The sequence below is a fragment of the Carlito syrichta genome, unplaced genomic scaffold (genome assembly GCF_000164805.1).
Source record: "Carlito syrichta isolate Samal-C Ts95f unplaced genomic scaffold, Tarsius_syrichta-2.0.1 Scaffold92196, whole genome shotgun sequence".
Lineage (NCBI taxonomy): Eukaryota > Metazoa > Chordata > Mammalia > Primates > Tarsiidae > Carlito > Carlito syrichta.
This window is the reverse complement of record NW_007036292.1, coordinates 115,651-141,712: the sequence shown is the minus strand read 5'-3', so window position 1 is coordinate 141,712 and position 26,062 is coordinate 115,651. Positions and strand designations below refer to the sequence as shown.

The 26,062-nt window shown below is 33.6% G+C and overlaps 1 protein-coding gene and 1 pseudogene across 1 annotated transcript in view; both read left to right on the top strand.

Moving 5' to 3' along the window:
* The window catches only part of CUL3 (cullin 3), a 90,235-nt gene that overhangs the window by 42,222 nt on the left and 21,951 nt on the right, over positions 1-26,062 (top strand). The window contains exons 4-12 of the mRNA XM_008059902.2: positions 9,116-9,276; positions 10,377-10,491; positions 13,298-13,526; positions 17,539-17,684; positions 18,362-18,538; positions 19,758-19,928; positions 20,773-20,880; positions 23,004-23,128; positions 25,808-25,904. Of these exons, the coding sequence (XP_008058093.1) occupies positions 9,116-9,276; positions 10,377-10,491; positions 13,298-13,526; positions 17,539-17,684; positions 18,362-18,538; positions 19,758-19,928; positions 20,773-20,880; positions 23,004-23,128; positions 25,808-25,904 (1,329 nt within the window). The remainder of the gene's footprint in view (positions 1-9,115; positions 9,277-10,376; positions 10,492-13,297; positions 13,527-17,538; positions 17,685-18,361; positions 18,539-19,757; positions 19,929-20,772; positions 20,881-23,003; positions 23,129-25,807; positions 25,905-26,062) is intronic.
* On the top strand, positions 23,394-24,101 carry LOC103262267 (annotated as a pseudogene).

Here is a 26,062-nt window from a genome sequence, read left to right as displayed (position 1 = left end):
AATTGAATTTCAATATTGCATATGAAAAATCGTGAAGGCTCTGGTTGTTATCTTTCTTCAAAGGAAATTTTATTTTGTTTTGGTAGGCAGGCAAAGTATGGTCAGATCACCATGATCTAGTTGAGGCTTTGTTATTTACTGTTGATCTATTTTCAGTTTACCTTTACTTCCAGGACAAACCTTTACCCAAAAGACATATCCCTTCTGGGGTATCTACTGAAAGAAAGGCTAAGGTATTTACCAGGTTGCTTTCTGAATCACTGTGCCTTGAATTCTGAATTTTGTTTCTGCAACACTGCAAGTCTGCCAGTATTCTTTGTTCAACTCTTTAGCTTCCCTTTGTTACTCTCTGCTTGGATTTTTGGTGTCATAACCCTTGCTTAGGTGATTTATCAGTAAACGTCTCAATGGAAAATTGCTTGCAGAATTTCTTGTTCTTTGTATTTCTCTTCTCTTCAGAACCTTTGCCTCCTAAGTTCTAGTTGGTAACCACTAGCCCCCACCTGTGACTTCTGCTTGACCACTTATTTCTAGTCCTCCAAATATAGCAAATGACCCAAGGAAATGATCGAAGGCTGGTAAGGGGCTCCTCTTAGTATATTCGCCTTTTCTCCAGAATTTTGGCCCCACAAGTTTAGGTTGCCTTTGTTGCTTGTTGATGCTTTTAGTCATTGAGGATTGTTTGTTCAACTGTAAAATACACATAAGATAAAATTTACCATGTTCAGAGCTACTAAGTACATTCACATTGTTGTGCAACTGTCACCACCATCCAGCTCCAGAATTCTTTTCATCTTATAAAACTGAAACTCTCTACCCATTAAACTTACCATTTTTCCCTTTCCTAAGCCCCATGCAACTTTCTTTCTATATTCCGTCTTTTTGAATTTGACCACTCTGGGTACCTCATATAAGTGGAGTCATAAGGTTTTTTTCCCTGTGTGACTGGCTTATTTCACTCAGCATGTACTTAAGGTTTATCCATATTATGGCATGTGGCAGTTTCCTTTTTAAGGCTGTATACTAGTCCATTGTATGTATATACCAGATTTTGTTTATCTGTTCATCAGTGGACACTTGAGTTGTTTCTACCTTTTGGCTATTTTGAATAATGCTGCTATGAACATGGATGCACAAATATCTCTTTAAGACTATTCTTTTAATTCTTTTGGGTAAATACCCAGAGGTGGAATTGCTAGATCATATGACAGCTATATTTTTAATTTTTTGAGGAACTGCCATATTGTTTTTCACAATGGCTACACCATCTTATATTCCTACCAACAGTATACAAGGATTCCAATTTCTCTGCATCCTCACCAGCATTTATTATTTTTTGTTTTGTTTGTTTGCTTTTGTTTTTTGTAGTAACTTTCCTAATGGGTGTGAGGTGGCAGCTTGTATTTTTATCCAGCTTTTATAGTTGTTCTTGTCAGGATAGTTGGTCTTATAAATGTTTTTCTTTCAATACTAGAAGTGGAATAGTATTTTAAGTTAGATGTTATTTTACAGATGAGGCACCAAGACACTGATATCTAGTAAATGGCAGAGAGGGGACTAAAACTGAGGCTGTTTCTTGAATCAGTGCTCTTAACCACTGTATTATATCACTTCTCTAATACAGGTTTTCTTTCCTAACAGATAGTCTTATAAATTCATTGCTCCAAGACCTGGAGGGTGATTACTTTTATTGTTCTTATAAGGATTATTTTCTACTATTTTTGTTTTTGGGTTTTTTTCTCTCTCATCCCTATATTATTAAATTTGAAGTCAGGAACGGTGCTTTTATTATGTGATTTGGTGCAATTTACACAACTTTAGAGAAACATAGCTAGGATTTTGATTTGTCTAAGGTCTTAAATAAATGGAAATTATTTTTAAATGAATTGTTTACAACTGTGCTCCCATTAAAAACTCAGAGCCCTGACAGAGAGATTTTGAACCCACTTTACAAATGGAGAAAACCATGACTCTGAGATTTTAAGTTGTGGCTAAGTCTTCAAACCAGGTTTTTTTGGACACCATTTCCTGTGCTTCTCTTTATTATATTTATTAGTAGTATTGTTAAATCCAGAAATGTTCACCTATATGTGCAGTTTACTAATTCAGATTTTACTGGTGCTGTTTTAGAAATGTAGACAGGCACTAGTATTATGGAAAATACAGAGGGTGTCAAAAAAAAAATGTATACACATTTTAAGAAAGGAAAAGACTGTATGAAAATTGTAATAATACTCTATATATACACCAATAACAAAAGATGAATACAAGTCACATTTGACTTCTGCAATTGCAAAAGGTGCTCGGAGTTAACATCAGCATCCAGACACTTCTGATTTCAGCGAACTAAAAGTAATACATAGGTAGCATCTCTTTAAATGTGTATACTTCTTTTGGCACCTCACCCCCAGTATTGGGACAGTTCTTTAAACTTTGATCTAATTATAATTAGACTTGTTTTTCCTACTGTGATTCTGCAGTAGAAATTTTTTTTTCTATTTCTGTCTTCGGTGTGTTAAACCTTCTGAACTGGTATATATTTCATGGTTCGAAAGTGAACCCTGCTTAAAAACATTTTATTACTTTTTAATAGAAGATCATTCTAGTGGTTAAGCTTGGTCAGGCAAGTTCTAACATGTTCTGACAGACTTCCTATAGTTCTGTGCTTATGTGTGTGTAATATGAGTTTAAATTTTCAGGGTTTATCTCTAGTTTACTAGCAGACTAGATATTTAATATTAGTAAGGATTTTTAACCATGCTTACGTTCCTTTTTTTCTATCATTTTAAGAAAAATACACAAAGCATAGTTGAAGGTATTCTTGCTAAATAAGAAACTGAAAAGAGGAACTATTTTAGAATTTGATTGTTTAAAAGCCCTGAACTACTGGACTTAAAAGAAAAAATTTTTTGGAGGGCTCCCTTAGACTTTATAAATGAACCAAAGGACTGATAAATTTATATTTATGATACTGTTTTCAGAGTTGAATGTGACCCAAGGGTTAGTTTTAGAATTTGCTTCCTAAACACCTATTTGATCTTACAAGCAAACATTATTCAAAATGAAACACTAGATATGAGTGATAATGAAAGAACTTTTGTTTCTTTCCTTGGGTGTACCGGATTTTACTGTACTGTAACCAGATCCCATTTATCCTACTTTGGTTATCTATAATGTAATGATTGTTAAAAATATTTACTAAGCTTTTTCTTCCAGGTAAATTAAGTAATAAGAGTTAACTTGCTTTTGAACTTCATTTTCAAATTTTTTAACTTCAATTTTTAAATTTGATTTTGATTTGTTTTTAATACCATTCATGAGAAATGAAGCTATTTAGCCCACTTAAAAAGACACTCCCTGACTGTGCGTCGGTTTGGCTTTCATAAGTTGTATCTTTGCCTAGTTTGTCTTGACACCTGTAAGCATACTTTTGTATGCTGAATTTGGTATTTTACACATTTTGTTAACTATGTAGGCATTTTTGTAGGTTTTGGGCCATCAAAAAAGCACATATCTTTGCCAGAATGGTGGAAGTAGTAGTATCTGTGGTCTTGTTTGCTGGTGTCATCTTGTCTACTGGGAATGTAAAGAGTCCTAGGTCTTGAGTAAGCATTTGCAGAAGGAATTTTTATAATATATGGAGGTCACTTAGTTGAGCTCCTCTTTTCTTATAACAGAGAAAGACTATCTCTCTCCACCTCTACTCCTTGATGTTTTTAAACAGGTGGTGCTTTTGTATTTTTTTAATCCAGCCTTTAAAGTAATCTTGGCAGGGAAGTTGAGCTTATAAGAGCTATTCTTTTAAGACTAGAAGTGAAAATAAGTGGAATAGCATTGTGGGTAAATGTTATGTTACAGACAAAGTGCTTATAAGTTGGTTTATCAAACTAGCTGTACTGATGAAGTCAGATACAGAAATAGACTGACTTCTACACAACTCTATGAAAAGGAGGGCAAGGGATGGTCCCCATCATTGATTCCTCTCTCTCACCCCAGAGTCTAGCTCGCCTGTAAAGTTTCTTGCCCATTGCGGGCTTGCTTGGCCTAGGAATAGCAACCTCAGAGAGAGAACTATAAATGGATATTTTAAAATGTGGTTTATCTCTGTGGTGATGAAATTCAACATCCCTTTATGTAAATATAGTGTTTGACTCACATTAGGCTTTCAAACATTTTTTTAAAGAACATTTTATATTTAAATGCCTGTATTTTGACTTTAAAAAGGCTAGTAGAAGCAGCCACCAACTTTCTGTCTGTTCTGAGCTCTCTTCAGTAGATAGATAGATAAGTGACTGGTGTTAGACTCAAACAAATTATATCTTGGGCAAAGCCTGAGATCAGAATATTTTGAAGTTAGTCTTCAATATTTTTTCTCTTTCATGATGACTTTTTTAGTCTTGTTTATACTTTTGAGATTGCTAGTTAGAGGTTAACTAGAACTGAGGTTTTTATTTAAAAGTCTTCTTTAAAAACTTACTGTTAACACAGACATACAAAAATTAAAACCTCACAGGAACTTGAGTGATTAGAGCTACATTAACATGGTATTTCACAAAATTGACCTTTTTTTCCTTGTTTTTACAATCACATTTTTTTTTTAACTTTTGAATATTTTTATTTTTAAATTGTGGTATACAATTCAAGGTTGGGTACACAAATATTCATTGTGCAGGAACCCTTATTGGTGAGGTGTGTCCCCCAGGCAGATTCCCACCTCCCCGCGGTGCCCCCCCCCTGCAATTTTCCACCGCTGTCAATCCTTTTCTTATGGTATTGCAATAGTGGTTCATGGTCTACTTATGAGCAAGAACATGTGATACTCAGAAAGATCACTCAATATTATAGAGTCTAATTTCATCCAGGTTGCTGTGAAGTTCATGATTTTGTTCTTCTTTATGGCTGTGTAATATTCCATCATGTATATGTGCCACATTTTTTTTTACCCAGTCCTCTTTTGATGGGCAGCATGGTTGGTTCCGTGTTCATGCTATTGTGAACAAAGGCTGTGATAAACATACGTGCACAGGTATCTTTTTTATAGAGTGATTTTAGTTCTTCCGGGTATATTCCCAGTTAGGGGGATTGTTGGGATCATATGGAAGGAATCGGCCATTTTATTTTTTAAAAAGATTCCTATTAGAATCTGTTATGAAAGTGATATTGTATCCTCATAGCCTGAATTCCTTCTGCTAGTGCTACTAAGCACTAAACAGAAGATTTAGTATGTTCAACCAACAAATATTTTAATATATATTATGTGCAGATCACAAGTTTACTGTGAATATATGCATGCATTTCTGTTTAACATATACACAGATAACACTCGGGGTTGTTAATGTTTAGCCTTTATTTTATTTGATGGTAGTTAATCATACATAACATTTACTGTAAATAGCTAATGTATTACTAATTTTACATAGTTACACTTAAGTTTCTGTTTTTCTTTCTTCATTTATTAGCTCTGTTATCTGTAATCAAATTTTAGGGTTGACGGTTTTTCTTAATATTATATGTAATTGAATTATAATTGTTTTACACATCTTGACATTCCAAGTTGAAAGACTTGAAAGACAGAGGGCTAGCTCTTATACTACAGTGTATGTATTTCCCTTGTCCCATAGATTTAAACTTTCTATGTTCTGCCCACACCTTTCAACAATAGGTTGAGTATCCCTTATCCAAAATGCTTGGGACCAAATTGGGGGGTGGTTGGAATAATTGCATATACATAATGCGATATCTTGGGGATAGGACTTAAGTCTAAACGATAATTTATTGGCCATTGGCCAGGCTCAGTGGTTCACAGCCTGTAATCCCAGCACTTTGGGAGGCTGAGGTGAGTGGATTACCTGAGCCCACGGGTTCGAGACCACCCCGGGCAACTTGGTGAGACCTCGTCTCTACAATAAAATAAAAAATTAGCCCCGTGTGACAGCACACACCTGTAGTTCCAGCTACTTGGAAGGCTGAGACAGAAGGAGTGCTGGAACCCAGCAGGTCGACGCTGGGGTGACTGTGAGTGTGCCACTGCACTCCAGCCTGGACAACAGAGTGAGACTCCAACTAAAGAAAAAAACCGTATTTATGTTTTATATACCTTATACACATAGCCTGAAAGTAACTTTATATATTTTCAATAATTTTGTGCATGAGACAAAGTTTTGGCTGCAGACTGTCACATGAGGTCAACTGTGGAACTTTCCACTTGTTATATCCTGGGCCCAGGCAGTCCTTCCACTGAGGCCAAAGTAGCTGGAACTATAGTCATATGCCTCCAATCCTGGGTAAGTTTTTAAATTTTTTGTAGAGAGGAAGTCTCGCTATGTTGCTTACGCTAGTCTTGAACTCCTAGGCTTAAGCAACTCTCTTGCCTGGGCCTCCCAAAATGTTGGCATTACAGGTATGAGCCATTGTACCTGGCATGTGTTGGAAATATCCTAGAGCAGATTTTGACATTGGTTGCACAACTATAGAAATTTACTATAAAGTATTGAAATATAAAGAATTGGAACAGTAAAATGAGTGAATTTTATGCCATATAAATTATATTGCAATAAGGCACAACAAAGAAATTTTTAAAAAATTTTACTTCAACATTCTAATTTACTCTGAAGATTACATAATGTAGACCTTTTGTTCTGTAATTCTTGTAGGTAATGCCCTTTCACCAAAAACAATAAAATCTGACCTAATTGTTTGACATTTCTCTTAGCCTTAATAAAGAATGTTTGGTTTCTTAAGAAAGAGCTTAGTATCTTAATAGACGTATATGAAACTTGCTTATTTGATATTTATATATGTATTTTTTTCTTTCTACAAGATTGACTTAGTATCCCATAGGCTTGTAGTACAATTGAAAATTAAGGGACTTGTCAGAATTACTAGTACTTTCTATTCTATCTGTAAAATATCTTGACTGATAAGATCTTTCACTGCTGTGCTACTTTCCAGGTCAATCTTTTCTATTCTGTGCTTCCCAGTTGAGTTTTGTGCTTACTGAAATTCCATTGTATGTGTTTTCAAACTGTTTATGCCAGTTGTACTTCTTGTTTTTATTACATTATTTACTGTTGTATAAATAATGAAAATGGTGTGAAAAACAGTAGAATTTTTTATTTGGCAAGCTTGAGCGAATGTTTTGGAAAGACTTGATAAAGGCAAATGGCCACATACTAGTTTGAATTAAGTGTGGGTTATTAAAAAATATAAGTGGAAATTGCAAAAATCTTACTTTACAAATGCCTGTAGTTCGTGCTCCATCTTAATGAAACTGAAACTAGGAATGTTAAGACAACTTATTATGTATGAGTGTATGTAAGAAAGACTGAACTCCAATTAAGGATCCATGTTCAGAGAAAGTCTTGATACCTGAATGAGCATTTATGTGTTTTAAATTAAAATATTTAAGGTGTGTGTGTGTGTATATGTTTGTTTCCCCGTTTTGCTACCTTTTTCTAGTTAACCAACCAGATGCTGTTTTTGATCGCATTAGCTAAGAGGTATTTTCCTGTATATGGTGCTTTTCTGTACCAGAGAAACTATAAAAATGAAATGTGTAAAATAGTTAGTTTAAGCAATAATAGGAGTGATTATTTTTATAAAAACTGGAATTCTTATTGCTTTTAAATTAGATTTTTGTCAGTTTTCATTGTATACGTATTGTTTTTTGCCAAAAGCAGGATTAGAATAACAGTAGGAAAGAGCTGGGTCTGGAGGTTACAATGAGAGTAAAGAGGAGGTTTAGAAAGAATAGGTGCCATCAAAAGAAAGGAGAAATGCAGTCAGAGGGAAACATGGAATTTAAGATCTTGAGAATTTATCAAAGTAATGAATGAAAATTTTGAACTCACAAAAGTTGATGTCAAGATCAAAAAATGTGAGCATATGCTATTATATATAATGTAGAGATGTGAGCACCGAAGATGCTGATGAAAGAATAAATTTTCTATGGCCTTTAGGTGTGTACTGTTGTATAAGATGAATGAAAGGAGAAGGTTGGAGGAATAATGTCATGAGAAGTAAGGGTTGCATATAGTAAATTTAATAAAAATTGTTTGGAACGTTGAACAATACCATACCAGTTACGATGTTAATATGGTAGAACATATGGTATGTACATATTCACCTTATAGTTGGTTTGATGTTATTTGTAATTATTTAAGTTTATATATAATTCAGTGTTTCTAAAAAATGCAAAGATCACTGTTTGCAGTGGTTATTAGCTTTTCGATTATAGATACCTTTAAGAATCTGGTGAATGCTTTGTGCTAACTTTCCAAAGTACTTATGTGTGAACAAACACATAATAATTTAATAATTTTAGAAGATTTACAGACCCACAAAAACCTAGAGAGATCCTTGTTGAGAACAGAAAGGAATTATACCACTAATCTTTCTGTGTACTAAAAGCAGTTTTATTTCAATGTATTTTGGTGTAAATATGGATTTTCAGATAATACAAGAAGTTGGACTTTTATAGCCAATAATTCTAAGTTGTCTGTGCACTATAAAGTGAGATACCATAATCATGTTAGTAAGAACTTGAAAGTAAAATAATTGCCAGTAAATAATCTGAAGTGACATTCACTAGAGGTGTTTTTATTATGTAATACTTAATACTGCTCTATTGTATATATTAGAGCCTTTTAATATTTACTAGTAACAGTCAACTTAAGTCATATGGATCTATATTTCATTCAACTCTCAATTGTATTTCAAAGAATATGATCTTCAAGTACAGTATTTAAGAAAGAACTGTGTTTAGGCATGGTATAGCTTTGGGGGGAAAGTATAATCTGCCTCTTGCTTCTCTGTTTTCTTGTCTCTCAGTGTGATGCTTTCTTTCCTCTCTCTTTTTTTTGTGGGGGGGGTACATAAATGGGCAGCTATCTATAGCCATTAATTTGTTTTAGTGACCATTTTAAATTTTAAAAATTTGTTTATATAAACTTGGAAGATGCTAGAAAATGCCATGTTGCTTAATATAGTTTGAGGTGTTCTTATCTGAAAAATGACTGCTTTTGGAATTTTATTTTCTTTACTTGTTATTGTAGCTTACAATAATTATTTTTATGTTCATAAGAATTGTTCTTATATGGTTTTGTTTTAACTGCAGGACCGTGTGTATGTACAACAAAATAATGTGGAGAATGTCTACAATTTGGGATTAATTATTTTTCGAGATCAAGTTGTACGTTATGGGTGTATTAGGGATCATCTACGGCAAACTCTATTAGATATGATTGCAAGAGAGCGGAAAGGAGAAGTTGTAGACAGGTATAATTTATCTTTTTACTCTTCTGATTTTGTTTTTAGTGGTTATATCTTGAGAACTGATTAACTCTCATAGTTTTGTTAAATAAAAGTTTGAATGTCCAACGCATTATAACAATCCTCAGAAACTTTGTATCACAGTTAGCAAAGTTACCTAGAATTTATTTTTTTAAGTTAATTAACTGATTGATTGATTGATTTAGAGGCGGGATCACATTCTATTGCCCAGGCTGGAGTGCAGTGGTGTGATCATAGAATTTAATTTGAAAGCACACATCTCTTATATTTTTAGAAGAGACTATCCTAAGCATTTATTTTATGTACTTAAAAAAAATCAGCCATTAGTCTTCTCTTTTGATTTTTCATGCTGGCATTTTTTTTTTTTTTTTTAATTTCAGTATGACAATTTTCTTTCTTTTCTTGGTTTTTTTCTTTTTTAAGGACTTTTGTCTAGCCCTTCATTCTTAACATTTTTGAAGAAGAATATTGAACATAGTCTAAAGTGACTAAGAACTTCTAAATCCCTTCTAAGCTATACACTGTCCACCTTTCTAACATGATTGCAGTGCCAGTTTTGTTATGCTAAAGCTAGAGTGACTTGTAAGATTGGCTTTCTCTGTTTTCAGAACAACTGTTAGGTGAAGAATTGTAAAATCCTTTTTATTTCAGCTTTGGTGGTTAATCAGGATTGCCCAAAAGCCATTTAGTGCAAAAAATTGTATTGTATAGGAATAGCTGTATGTTGTACCTATGTCTGGTCATACAATCCTAACTTAATCTGTCTTCCTTCCTCCTTCCTTCCCTCCCCACTTTCCAGATAAACAGCCTCTCTGTGTTTTTAAATACATAGACATATTTAGATATTTTAATTTTATTCAAAACTTTTAGGTTATAACAGAGTAAGAACAACTTGAACTAAACAATTGTGTAGTCAAGATATGCTTTCCAATTAAAAATCCTTATGTTATACATGAGTGGCTTATGGGAGATTGGTCACTTTGATAAAAGTTAAATGTTCTGAAGGTATTTTTACCTACTTCTTTTGCATTTTATATGAATCTTTAATGTAATTTAATTATGAAGTGATTTAACTTTTTTGACAGAGGCGCAATAAGAAATGCTTGCCAGATGTTAATGATTTTAGGTCTCGAAGGAAGATCAGTCTATGAAGAAGATTTTGAGGCTCCTTTTCTGGAGATGTCTGCAGAATTTTTTCAGGTAATCAGTGAAGATGTAAATAAATGATGTTTTAAGGTATTCTTAATGCTATTTAGTATAGTTACTAATTTGACTATTTTGATCTTTTTTGACTGAGGTCCATTAAAGGAGGGAGTATGCAAAAAATGCCCTTCAACACACCTACCTCCCATTCCAGTTAAGCAACTCATTGATAACAAATGGAAGAGTTTAAACTTAGGCACATGATTTTTAACATATAGTTAACCCTTGAACAGTGTGGGGTTAGGGGCGCCTACTCCATTGTGCAGTCACAAGTTCACATATAATTTTTTGACTCTCCCAGAACATAACTGCTAATGGCCTACTGTTGACCTAAAACTTTACCAGTAACATAAACAATCAATTAACACATATTTTGTATGTTATATGTACTGTTTATACTGTATTCTTGCAATAAAGTAAGTTGGAGAAAAGAAAATGTTACTGAAAACATCATAAGAAAGAGAAAAATATATTTGCTATTTATTAAGTAGAAGTGAATCATCATGAAGGTCTTCATCCTTGAGGGGGAGAGGTTGGTCTTGCTATCTCAGGGGTAACAGGTGGAAGAAAATCCACATATAAATGGACCAGTGCAGTTCAAATTTGTGTTGTTTGAGGGTCCACTGTATGTTATAAAACTTATAAACTTAGAAATATCCTTAACATTTTACTATATATTTTAATATATTACATATACTATATTAAAATATAGATATAACACTAATATATATATATATATTTTGTGTGTGTGTGTGTGTATGTATGCATGCATTTATTTATTTTTTAAACTTTTTTTTATTTTTAATTTGAGTCAGGGTCTCACTCTTTCACCCAGGCTAGGGTATGGTAGACTGATCATGGCTCTCCACAGCCTCAAACTCCTGTGATCCTCTTGTCTCAGTCTCCCAAGTAGCTGGGACGACAAGCATATGTCCCCACACCCAGCTGAAGTTTTGATTTTTCTTATAGAGATGAGCTCTTTCTATTTTGCCTAACTGATCTCGAGCTCCTGGGCTCAAGCAAAACACTTTGGCCTCCCAAAGTGCTGGGATTACTTGCATGAGCCAGCATATCTGGCCATTTTATTGTATATGTTGTAGATTATTTAAGTACCATAAATCACAGGCAGCACACACCACCAACGGAGTCTCACTACACAGGCTTTTTGTAATATAACTTACTAGTAAAATATACATAGGAATATGCATAACTCCATATTGCATATTTACCTTAAAGTTTGTTGATTAAAAAATGGTAGGTCAGTGACTACAGTTCATACAGATTTGCAGCAGTTTATACAACTGCAAACCAAGTAATTTGCTAAAAGTGAAGCTCAATCTAGTATTCATCTGTAATGAAATGATGAAACTGAGTACTGAGATCATACGACAGTGTTTATAACATAATGATAGCTAGGCATTCTTCCCAAAAGCTACAACTATGTGAGCAGGTAACAGGAATCTTGTAGTGTTGCCAAACAAATGCCTTAGTAGAATCTTAATTTAAAATTTTTACTCCAATAATATGCTTTAAAAAAAAATACTTAAATACAAAATTATAACTCTTAATCATTCAGTGGGTCGTTCATGAGAGACAAAGAATGAACTTGCTAGCCGCCCCCCTCCACCCCCACATCAGTTTATAGCCCATCAGGAATACCTTTGTGGCCTGCACTGGTGAGCCTGGATCATGGTTTATGAATTATTAATTTATAATGTAGAAACAGTCTTTATTTTCCAATATGTCAACTAGTTGTAGATATTATTGATAATATTTTTGACTTTGCATTAATTTTAATTTCCTTTGTTATGGTATGTAAATATTAATAGAAGATAAATTATTTATAAATCAAGATTCCAAAAATGTGCTGTAGTGATATATTTGTGCATGTGTGTATAAGCACTCTGTCACCCTGGCAAATCACAGCTTGATCACAGCTCACCACGGCTTCTGACTCCTGGGCTCAGGTGATCCTTCCACCTCAGCCTCTCAAGTAGCTAAGTGCTGGGGTTACAGGAATGAGTCACTGTACTCAGCAGATTTACTCTTTTTAATAGTGAGTGGAGAGATGGTTTCACCAAGATTCTTGTTTGGTTTGTTAATGTCAATTCTTAGGAACTTTATTATTATTAAGAAAGTGAGATATGTTATTCAATTTTATATATCGTTTGTAAGCATATCTTCTATTATATGATTTTTAAAAATATTGTCATTAATGCTACCATCAGATGTTAAAATCAAGTGAGATAGCATTTGTATTTGGGGGAACTTCTGTAAGGCAGGTGTTAGCAGACGATTAATAGTTTACTTAAAAGCTCTATTTCTCAGACTTCAGTATATACATATACTCCTTTGAGACAGTGAGTAAGGTAGAAGGAGGACTTTAGTAACCAGCAGTATGCTAGCAAAGCTCATAATAAACATGATGAATCTTTCTACTTACAATTTTACATTAAAACAAATCAAAGAATAACTTTCTACTCTCACTTGTGGTCAGATGCTTCTATCATGTACCTTTGACCCTCACTGGCATGTATTTGCTTTTTCTGCTATTGTAGTACATTGATATGGTTTGAAAAACTCTACATACAGATAATGTTTTAACTTTGTATTTTGTAAATAAATACTTTAAAGACTATAATTCAGACTATATCAGTCTTTATAATGAGAAGTTACATAAAATGTTAGTAGTCCTTATGTTATTTAGGTTGATTTGTAATAAACACTCTAGAATTCTAGTTAAAAGCAAAGATTCATTTTCCTTCTGCATTAAAGAAAAAAAAATCATGCTTTCTAATTGCAGATGGAAAGCCAGAAATTTTTAGCAGAAAACAGTGCTTCAGTATATATAAAGAAAGTAGAAGCTAGAATCAATGAAGAAATAGAACGGGTGATGCACTGCCTTGACAAATCCACCGAAGAGCCAATCGTAAAGGTGGTTGAGAGGGAACTCATTTCTAAGCACATGAAGACTATAGTAGAAATGGAGAATTCTGGGCTAGTACATATGTTGAAAAATGGAAAAACAGAAGGTAAGTGTTATCAATTGAAAAACAATTAAATTCTTATGCTACCTTGTCAATTTTTTATCCTCCTACAATTAAAGCAGATTATGAATGTCAGTTTTCAAGAAGTTGTGGTGTGTATCATTAATTTATCCCCATTGTTACTTTGATGAAATTTAATAATAAAGGTTTACACTATTTTATTAATGAAGCTTCTAGATATTTCTGATGAATTGAGCATTTCCTGTTTTTTAAGGTTTCTTACTCTGTTTTTTTCTTAATTCAGAAGATAAGAGGTTTAATACTATTAGTGAGGCCAAATAGTTTATTATCCATTCCCATACTTTGTTTCTATGTACTGGAGGATTTGGGCTCTCTTTATTCCTACTACTCTCTTATAGTTTTTGTGATTCTTTTAAAATCTGAGGTTTCCGTCTTAAGATTTTTATAGACTTCCCTTAGGGATTTAATTGTGATAAGGGTGCTGAAAATGCAAAAATATTTGTCTTCCCTATTGATATATTTAGTTAGTAGATTGGTTTTAGGAACTCCTCTAAAGTTGTAGGCTGAAAAAAGAGAATTGCGTAAAAGTATTTTTGCGATAACTATAGCAGTTATTCTTTATGACTACTTATCTTTATTTTCCTGAAAAAGACATTCATAAGAAGTATCCCAGAAGAAATTATCAGTAAAAGAACAATAATCATGTTGTCCTCATTGTTAATTTCTGATTCTTTGTTTTAAACTTTCACTTTACCAGTTATATATTTTTTAAAAATAAATAAGCATAGTTACTTTTGTTCTTCTGCTTCCTACATGAAATCTTAGCAATATTTTAGCCACTTTTAATAAAATAAATACATATTGCCTGTTGTAGGTAGGGAATGGAAAAAGTTTTGTAAAGGAGAATTATAAAGAGAAGAGTGTGCAAGAAGAGGGAAAAGAAAGGTAGTAGGAAGAGATCCATGTTTATCTCTAGTGAAATCCTTGCCTTGTGTTTTAAAATTGATATATTTCTGAACATATGATAAGTTCCTGAAAAGTTGTATGTAAATTTGATTTTTAAAAACCAGAGAAATTTCCTTTTTAAAAGACTCTTCTGTTAAACTTTTTAAATTTTTTGCAAAAGCAAAATAAATGAAACAAAAGCCATCTTCTAGTATGTTTGCCATGTTCTCTAAAATTAAGTTTTAAGTCAGAAGTTGGCAAACTTTTTTTGGTAAAGGGCCAGATAGTAAACATTTTAGGTGGTGGGTAATGTAGTAAGCTACTCATCTCTGTTGTCATAGTGAGAAAGTAGCCATAGACAATGACACAAATGAATAAACTTGACTATGATTCTTTAAAACTTTAGTTAAGAGGCCCTGAAATTTCAATTTCATATAATTTCCTGTGTCACTAAATATTATTCTTTTTTCCCCCCCAACCATTTAAAAGTGTGAAATTCATCCTTAATTTATGAGCTATACAAAAACAGGTGGCAGGCTGTATTTGGCCCACGGGCTCTAGTTTGATGACCTCTGATATATATGGTCCCCGAAAGACTAGGAATTGACATAAAGCATTTTCCTCTGCTTAAACAAAATCAATATTGATAAATTATGTAATATGTTGTTTAGGTATCGAGTTAATGTTTTCTTACCTACTTTGGGGGGATGTAGGGAAGGAAAGATGATTAAATAGACAGGAGATTAAGGGCTAGGAATGTTTGATGGAGAGGTTGTGGAGATTAAGGGCTAGGAATGTTTGATGGAGAGGTCATGCCTAGATTACAGTATCTCTATAACCTGCGTGGAAACTTGTGTTAAAGGTGTTAAGTATGCCCAACATGGCAAGCCCTCAGTTAAGTACATGAATGAAGGAATATCAGAATAACTATTTACCATAGTTCTTATTTATTTAGTACTTAATGTTTTCAGCAAGATAGCAACTATCTTTGATTCTAAATTGAATCTTAAAATTCTGGCTTCAATTTTCCTGACTTTTCACTAGAAATTTAGTAGCAAAATGTCTTCACTTTGGTAGGCCCTGCTCTTGGAAAAAAGTTGAACTTGGAAGAAGGTTGCTCTCATTAAGACTATGTCAGAGATGCAACTTAACTGTGCCCCCAAATTCTCATCCATCAGAAAGCAGAAAACAATTCTCTTACTTTGAGTTAAGGATGAATTGGATTGGTTATTACATGCAGATAGTACTATGAAATTAAGTTCAAATGATATCTCATTGTTATTTTTTTACTAAGTGTTTACAGAAAGGATATTTAATTTTTGAATACCAAATAATTTTTATTTACTCTTTCATTCCCTGCTACCCCATACATTTAAAGACAGTGAGTTCAATCGTATTAGTTTACATGCAACTAGATGTAAAACATCTAGTATCTAAACAAAAGTTTTAGCAACATAGAAGTGAACAAATTGGGAATCATTTTGTTAGAGGTATTTGGGGTTATAGGCATGAGCCACTGTGCCTAGCTTTGTAATACCGGTTTTTAATATGGGAAATTTGGTTGTAATATGCCAAGTATGTGGGAAGCTATATGACTTGCCTTGTGTAGGTTACTATGGGTGTATATTGTTAATGGAAACTTATTGTTCATAAAATTTGCTGTTAAAAGTTACTGAAACAAATTTTAGAGGTCTGTTTTGTAAAACTTGCTTCTAAGTGTTTTAAAAATACATACAACTTTATAAATTTTTTTGAAGTAAATTTTTATTTTTATTTTTTTAGAGACAGAATCTCGCTGTCACTCAGGCAGTGACACGATTATAACTTTCTGTAGCCTTGAACTCCTGGGCTCAAGTGGTCTTCCCACCTTAGCTTCCTGAGTAACTGGGACTATGGTCTCAATAAATTTTAAATTTTTTGTAGAGATGGGTATCTTATTATGTTGTCCATGCGGGTCTTGAACTCCTGGGCTCAGGTGATACTTGCTGCCTCAGACTCCCAGCGTTCTGGCATTAAAAGTATGAACCACCACTCCCAGCGTAGTTTTAAGCTCTAAATTGCTCTTATAAATACAGACCAGGATAGGCAGTTTTTAGGGCCTGTTCACCAAATCTTGCTTTGTTGCTACAATGATAAAGTTGAGTAGTTGAGTCAAAAACTGAATGGCCCACAATCTGAAATCTTTACTATCTGACACTTTATAGAAAAAAATTGATCAACCACTGATTTAGAAACTGTTGTTCTAATGTTATTGATTGTAAAACTTTTTTTATTATCATTGTAAAGTTCTGACACTATATTTTCCCAGTAAGTTGTTATTTTTAAGAAACACTAGACATACGAAAAAGTAGTATTTTAAATCCACATTTTTGTTTTGCAAAAAATGGATGAGGTTCAGAGTTTTGTTCTAAATTCAAAAAGTACAGTGAGATATACCAATTTTAAAATATAGACTCTGGCTTAGGATACCACTTGGGAAATATTAGGTATTGCTCTGAGGAAAATATTGAGAAATAGGTATTTATATTACAAATTTCATAAAAACTTTACCATGAGGTGTAATAAAGTAAATTGTGTTATATTTCATTTGATTTATTGTCGTGGTTGTCAGTTAAACTTTTAAGATAGCAGTGCTTGGAAATACCCTTACTTTAGTTTTTAAATTTTTTTCTTATTATAGTAGCTACCAATTACACCATAATTAGAGTTAATTCTTTTTGTAGACATTTTGTGGTATCAGTACGTTCTACTTTAGGATTATAGGAAAATTATACACAAACTCAAAACCACAATTGTCATTTTTGGTGACGTTATTTGTTATGCTGTTTGAGCATCTTCTCTTCCATATAAATTAATTTTCTAGGATTTCTCATTGATGCTTTCAAAGCTGTATTCTATAAGTTCTAAAAGTTACAATAAACAACCGTTAACTGGGCTAATTTTTTTCTTAATTTTTATAATAGCCATATGGTTGGCAAATGGTGGTAATAGAGGAATAAGCTTCTCTAAGTATTATAGCATGAATACAGATTTACTTTTCAAAAAAAAATCTTTAATATAGCCAATTTGTTTTTTTTTTTTCTGATTTTAGATCTTGCATGCATGTACAAGTTATTTAGTCGTGTGCCAAATGGCTTGAAAACGATGTGTGAGTGTATGAGTTCCTATTTGAGGGAGCAAGGTAAAGCCCTTGTTTCTGAGGAAGGAGAAGGAAAGAATCCTGTTGACTATATCCAGGTAAGTAAACCCAGAAGATTCTCTTCAAGTTGACAAGAACTAAAAAGATTACTTTTATCAAACTGTGTATTATGTACTTTCAACTTCATTATCCCAGTAGTAAATTAATGTGTGTAATTGCCTTAATTATTTTGGAGTTTTGCAAAGTGTACATATTTATATCAGGATGCCAAACTCAGCTGCTTCTTTTCATTTATTAATCTCAGTGATGATGACCTTATTTAAATAGTCTTAGTAGTGAATGTGAATTATTAGTTGGTACACCTTCATGTTTTTAAGCTTCAGTATGTTAGAAAAAATAACTGTTAAAGTTAAGTACATTTCGTTTCAAAATGTTTTGTTTTCATACAGTATTATGAATAAATTATGCCTCAAGTTTTTGTGCATTTTTAAAGTTAATTTTTTCTCTGGGTAACCTATTTGTTCAAGACAGGAGAATGAGGAGAATCAGGAGGTTCTTTAGTAATACATACTATATGAAAGGATATTTTTCTCATCACTAACATTTTTAATAAGGGCTTAGATATAGGCTTGAAAATAACATAGAATCTGTAAGTTTAAAAATGAATTTATACATTTATTGCCAGCAAAGTTAAGATAAATATACATGGTCATAGTGTATTATTTGTGGAAACATTATTATAATATATCCTAAATTTTTCTGTTTTTATTGTAAGGGCTTATTGGATCTGAAGAGTAGGTTTGATCGCTTCCTGCAGGAATCGTTCAATAATGACCGGCTTTTTAAACAAACTATTGCGGGTGACTTTGAGTATTTTCTCAACCTCAACTCCAGGTCTCCCGAATACCTCTCATTATTTATTGATGATAAACTGAAAAAGGGAGTCAAAGGGGTAAGTAGTAAGGCAACTGAAAATACATGTAATTTTATTTATAGATATAAAATAATATATAAAATAGGATATTCTGTAGATGTAAAATTATGCATAAGTCTTTGCTGTGCTTAAATTTGTGCTATGATCTATTAAAAAGTATTGTTTAAAATATTTAACATGCTCAAAAGTACTTGGCATTTTGGTATGTTGTAGATAACAAAGAACCATAAAGCAACTTTCTAGTAGTACAGAATGTTGCTTGCTCTCATCTGGTTCTGGAAGTTATATATCAAATGATATTTGAATGCCAAGAATTTGAAGGCATAGATAGAAGTATAGCTCTCAGAAAATAGTTTGAAAGCATATACTGAAGCTCAGTTACAAGCCTTTATGATATCTCAGGGACCTAGGGAGCTCACTACAACACAGAAAATCAACTTAAGCATGTTTTGATCACATGTGAGTTGGTCTCTTTTGTCTTAATCTTGGAATTTGTGTGACAAAAGGGAAAAGCACCAAATGGTCACACGTTTCTTTTCTTTTTTTTTTTTTAATTGTAAGGATGTAGGGTACAAGTCAGGAATAGGTACACAAGTGGTTTTATAGGCTTATCTGTAATAAGAAAGCAAGATCACTAAGGATGCACAGAATAGAAAAGACTATTACTTACACATTCATGTAGTCTTCCATTTTTCTAAACATAGCTTACTACAGCCTGCCACAGAATTATATTGCCCTTATTTAAAAGTAAGGGCAAATAGCCTTTTTACTGTTTGGATTATAACAAATTATTACCTTCTGTTTGCAAAATTTAGGTTTTGAATGAACTTAAATGAAAAGATCTGTCTTTTGGCTATGTAAGTTTCTGCCTAAATATTATACAAAGGTTTCATTAAAATATTCCTCTTTGTGACTAAAATTTCATTTTATCTGTTCTCAGTCATCCCTTAATCCAACCCTATATTACCTCATGCCTCCATTTCAGTGGTAGCTCTCTAGGGAATGGAATTCCACAACAGCCCCTCATTAATGCTGTGCTAGATGAGGGTGTAAGAATTATACTACTATGGGAAGTAGGAGGCACTTTCTTAAACCATATCCCTTCTTCTGATGTATGTCAACCAGATATCTATGTTTGTTTTCAAACAGTAGTATTTTTAAACTGTAGATGAACTGTGGTGGTCTTTGTAGAGCTAAAATTGGGTAATTGCTAAATCGTATTTAATTAATTTTGCAGCTAACAGAACAAGAAGTAGAAACAATATTGGATAAGGCAATGGTCCTTTTTAGATTTATGCAAGAAAAAGATGTCTTTGAACGCTATTATAAACAACACTTGGCAAGAAGACTTCTCACAAATAAAAGTGTTTCTGATGACTCTGAAAAAAACATGATATCCAAGTTAAAGGTAAAGTGTTTGTGAGATGGGAGTGCACCTATCTAATGTTTAGCACGTGATTGTACACTGACAGCATGTGATTGGACATTATTTGCTTGATTTTAAATGTTTATTCTTTTCTTTTTTTTTTTGACTTGGGGTCTCACTCTGTAGCCCAGACTGGAGTGCAGTGGCTGCTCCCAGTCACTGCAGCCTCGACCTGCTGGGCTCCAGCGATCCTTCTGCCTCAGCCTTCCAAGTAGCTGGAACTACAGCGCATGCTACCACACCTGGCTGATTTTTTGATTTATTGTAAAGATGTGGTCTCACCAAGTTGCCTAGACGGGTCTCGAACCCTCAGGCTCAGGCAATCCACTCACCTCAGCCTCCCGAAGCGTGGAATTACAGGCTGAGCCACCGAGCCCGGCTTAAATGTTTATTTCTAAAAATAAATAAAGGTAGATTGCTTTCAAGCAGGGCGCAGGATATACTTACATTTGTTTAAGTTCTGGGGCATTCAGTGTTCACTGGAATTTCTGTTGGTATGGCAGAAGTAAGAGGTCTGGGGAGGATTAGTAAAAGGGAAACAATAAAAACATTACCATATAGATCTGTTTCACAAAGTGTTGTCCTTAGAATACCTGTACCTGAGTCACCTGAGGTGCTTGTTCTAGACCCTGCCTTCCATGGGATGTATTAGAATTTCTGAAAGAGTCGAATTCTGTATTTTAAAATAAAATCCTCCAGTTTGGTAACTGCAGACATAGCACAACTATTAGATTTATAAAGGAGATTATCAGAGATGGCAATAGTTTATTCCTTCCCTTTTTTCTCCTAGAAAAATTCACCATTTATTTGTGTTTTTCCTACACAGACTGAATGTGGGTGTCAGTTCACATCAAAACTGGAAGGAATGTTTAGGGATATGAGCATCTCAAACACAACTATGGATGAATTTAGGCAACATCTACAGGCAACTGGGGTAAGAGTTGGCATTAATTTCTATTTATATATTATGTAAAGTCTTCTGTAATGGGCATTTTCATCTGTTTAGCAGATAACAGTCATTTCTTTAATTGTCATTAGTGACAACATGCATATTGTCTGTGAGTACCTTAAAAATTATTTTCCCCCATATTACCTCTTTTTCTAACTGTATTTAGGCTAAAACTTTTTTATTATAAAATTTGGTTTATTTTCCCCACTTGAAGGAATGGAATACTCTGAAAATTTAATAAATAGAATAATTCTACTGGACTGAGGCAAGATTACTGAGTTTCAGTACTCTTCACTTTACCCCAGGATGATGTAATCTTGGGATAGTTAGGTGACCTTCCTGTACATTAATATTCTCATCTCTTCTGTAAGGTTAGCATACGTCATCTTAAGGGTGGACTGAGACTATAAAAACACAGTGTTTAGAAATGTGTTTTGTACTGGGAGAGTGAACTGAGACTATAAAAACACAGAAATTAGTGTGTTAGAAATGTATTTTGTACTGTGACTCCCAGAAGTTGGTGAGCTGGAACTTTTATGGCTTCAGAGTCTGATGGGGTATGGTGAGGATTTAATGAAATTCAGAATTTTTTTTTTAGTCTATTTTTCAACTTTATCTTAACCTTAAGTTTAGAGAATTCCATAGTTAAAAAGTTTTTAAAATTTTCTCTCTAAGTGACCACATACCACTCTGTAGTTAAGATGTATCACAGCCATTAACAAATTTGGAGGTCTTTCCTTTGATATTTAAATATGAGATCATCACTTCTACTGGTCTCACAGTCCCATCACAAACAAGGTATGTGAAAATACCAAATTCTGTAGAATGGGCGTTTATATACATGAAGACATTCTGACCCCACTGTAAATAGTTTATTATTTGCCTCAAATATCAGTGCTTACAGTGGAGAAGGACTGAGAGCAGGAAAGATGCAAGTCTGTGATGAATGGAAATTTTGGTGAGCAGGAACTGAATAATGAGTATTCTAGGATTTTTTTCATTCTTTTTTCGATTGTTTAGAGATTTGTACTTAGTACACTGATATAATATTTTCATGTAATTTTTTATGTAATAATTTTTTTCATCCACTAATGTTATACACTGAGAGCTAGAGGGAAGATTAGGGTAGATGCATATTGATAAGGGCTGGATGGAGTGACCGAGTTGTAACCCCATCACCCAAACACCAACTTGGAAATGTACAGACAATTCTCTGCCTCCCCTGGCACATCATCTAGGAATCTCCGCTCTGATCCTCTCTTCAGTATATCTTCTAAGATTTCTACTTTCGATTTCTTATAAGTGGAGTGATCATTTAGTGGATACTAGTGAAGAAATTCGAGTTTGGAATGCTTCTTGAAATTTATAAACTCATCTCCTACCCTTTAAAAATCTATGCTACTAAATCACTGAGGTTAGATAAAAATGAAATAATGGTTTATAATAACTTGTGACTGTCAGTCATAAAGATAATATTTCACCTTTAAGTTTTCATTGATGTGCTTTATTGTTAGTTTTTTAAAGATTTTAATTGGTTTAAAAGAATAAAATATCTTAATTGTGACAATGATGCTTGCATAGAAGCAGTCATTCATTGTACAGATATTTGTAGAGCATCTGCTCTGTAGCACTGGATTTGCAGTGTCCTAGGCAGGTTTTTAGAATGTGAGTTACATGTTAAAACATAAATGCTTGGCTCGATATAGTTGAAATATGGGATGGGATATTAGAAATAATGTCATTTATATGTTAAGATGGTGAGGATATTTAAAAACTGAGATGAAAGATATTACCCTAGAATTTTCTGTAAAATGTACATGACTCATTGACATTTTATCTAAAAAGGCCAAACTTTTCAGCTCTCAGTGACCAGTTAGATTTGGTTTACATGCTAAGTACTATCTTTTGGTAGGTGTTTTTAAGTTAACATCTTAAGCAATAATTATAACTACCTGCTAGTATAGTTAAAATTTGGAAGACAATCTGTTTTATTTACTAGATGTTGAACATGGAGGTAACTACTTTGGTAAATCTAACACATCATCTAAACAGAACATATAACAAATCCTAGTTGATTTGGGGGGAATATCTCTTTCTGTTTTATATAGGTATCTTTAGGTGGTGTTGATCTCACAGTCCGGGTGCTCACGACAGGATATTGGCCCACTCAGTCAGCCACACCAAAGTGCAACATCCCACCAGCACCAAGACATGCTTTTGAAATATTCAGAAGGTAAACCTCAATGCTATATTTCTAAGTACAAACATTATTCAGAATTGAAATAATTAGGAGCATTAGTAGTGTCCCTCATTGAGGATGACTGGACAGTACTCCATTTTTTACCTCATGTTCAAAATCCTGGTGGTTATTTCCACCTTCCACCCTCTCCCCCATATAAGATCTTGATGAATAAAGTAAGACAGACATAATTTATCTCTAGAAAGGTTATTTTTACTCTGGCATTTGAAATGCTTTTTACTTAGAAAAGTAGTAAAAAATGGAAAAGGAGAAAGTAAATGATGCTGGAAAACCAGACCCAGAGAATTCCTTTAACTTTTCTGAACACTTTAACCAGATTGTTGAAAACACTTGGACACCTTATTCCCACTGATACTCAAAGTCTCTGGGAAGGCAGTTTTGATGAGGATGTGGAGCAAGATTTTAAAAAAATAGAGTGGTATTACTTGCAAAGAAAAAAAATGAGAAAAGTTCTAAGCAAATGACTTCTTTGGGCTGTTGAAAGTAATCTGCTTGCTACAGTGTGGGTACTACTTTCTGAAAAGGTCACTCATGTGAACACTAGGGTTGAGATGAGTATACTCCTCTTCATCAAGCAGCCTGCAATGGACACTTAGATATTGTTCGTGAGCTGATTATATGAGGTGCAGATGTTTATGCAGTGACTGTGATGGCTGGACACCCTTGCACATTGCTTGTAAGTGGAATAATACCAGAGTGGCTTCCTTGTTTCTTCAGCATGATGTAGATATCAATGTCCAAAGAAAAGGCCACTTGACCCCCTTGCATCTTACTGCTAGGATCAGAGACAGCAAAGATACCCTAGAACTTCTGGTAAATCATTATATTCCACCAGTTCTGAAAAACAACTTGGAAGAAACTGCTTAATATTGCCAGGAGTACAAGTATCTACCACTACTACTTTGAAATTGTGGGAAGCTGTACAAATTCTTCACCTCAGTCTTAATGGTTCTAGGAATTATTCTTAAGTTTCTAAGTTCCAGTGCCTCTTTTTTGTGAGATGTAAATTATTCTCATATACAAACTTGACATCAAGCATCTTACTACGGAAAATTCCGTGATGCTCATTATGATGTTCTTCCAAGTGAATTGCCTGACATTAATGTCAAAATGTTTTTAGAAGTTGTTTTGGGTTTATCTTTGATGATTTCTGTGGAGCTTGTAATTTTTATCAGAAATAATTTTAACTTGCCTTTCCTTAAAAATCTAATATGGTTGTGCAGAAACTAAAGATATTTTTGGTGCTGATCCAAGAGAAATATATTTTTAAATACTCTATATCCTGGATCTTTGTTGAGTATTTAGTATATTGAAATGTATTTTTATAAGGTAGAGTAACACAATTTAGCTTAAAAGTCTTACGTATTCTGGTGCAGTTCCAACTGTCTTCTTTACATTACTGTAGCCAGTTGCTTTTGTTTTAAATCATGAGAACTAACATAGGACTGATTTGAATCTTCATCAGTTAAACAAAAAATTTTTTTAAAAAACTAGCTCTTTGTCTTTTAGAACATAGACTGTTTTCAGGAAAGCAATTTGCCAGATGTTTAATCCATGAATGTTCTATGATGCCTCCCCTACCACAGTTAACATAATCCTATGGGTGGACAGTTCTACTTTATCCTGGTCATCCTTCCATGATCCTTATGCTAATGTTGAATCAGTGTGACCTTTTAGATATAGCACACAAAGATACCTTAGTCTAAGAGATCTTGATATAGCTGCTATCCAGTTTGTTGTGCCTGCCTAATCCTGCTGGTTTGGGCACTGCTCATATATCTTTTGAGTTCTCAGAATTGTTTATTTTTCAGGATCTTCATTTTATACAAACCATGGAAAGGCAAAGTGACAAGGAAAAGGAATTCTAAGAGTGAAGGGATGATATTATACTCGAACTAGAACCATTAAGTGGCTCAGACTTTAAAAAAAAACAAAACACATTGTGGATAGTGACAAAAAGCACAAATATAAATATTCAAGAGAAAGAAAGTGCAAGTTTTAAACAACAGACAAGGGAGAGCTTATTCTTTATACTTTAATTTGTGAGACTAAGTTGCATAAAACTTTTCTCAGAGGAATTTTTTTTTATATGTTCTTTCTTCAACATTAGTGCATAGTTAGGAATATATTTGTACTATTGATGTCTGCCACTGGCTTAGGACAAATTGATTTAGATCACGATGAAGAAAGGTCATCTCGTAAATAGCAGAAGCTGAGCAGCAGCAAGCTAGCCAGAGTGTACAGTAGAAATTATTTAATGGGCTATCTTTATCATGTAATATTTACCTAAGTTACTTAGGATGCTTGTGCATGTTTGTGCGCGTGTGCTCTCTTTATCTGTCTCTGTCTCTCTCTCCCTCTCTCTGTCTGTTTCTGTCTCTCTCTCTCTCTCTCTCTCTCCCCCCCCCTTCCTCCCTCCCTCTCTCTCCCCATTTTCTCCCACCTTCCCTTCCTGGGAGCTCTTCCTTCTTTCCATTTTCTTCCTTCCATTTCTACTTTCACAAAAAATTGGAAAAAGGACTTACTTCTTAAGGTTTTCTTTAACTTTTAAACTGCACTTTACATGTTTTTTAAGGGTTGTTTATCCTGTAGTTTATCATTTCAGATATGTAAATTGTTTGATTCTCTAAAATCTGGTTTGATTTGCTGAAGGTTCTACTTAGCCAAACACAGTGGTCGACAGCTCACACTCCAGCATCATATGGGTTCTGCAGATCTCAATGCCACCTTTTATGGACCAGTTAAAAAGGTAAATATTGATAGTTTGAGCATACTAAGTAACTTTTGTGTATAGAACTGGTTTATGATTTATGCTGACCTGGGTAAATTATTTATTTCTCGACATTTAAAAGGTTAAATTATTGACTTTGATTTATTACTTCTGTTCTCTCAGTTACTAAGTACAAC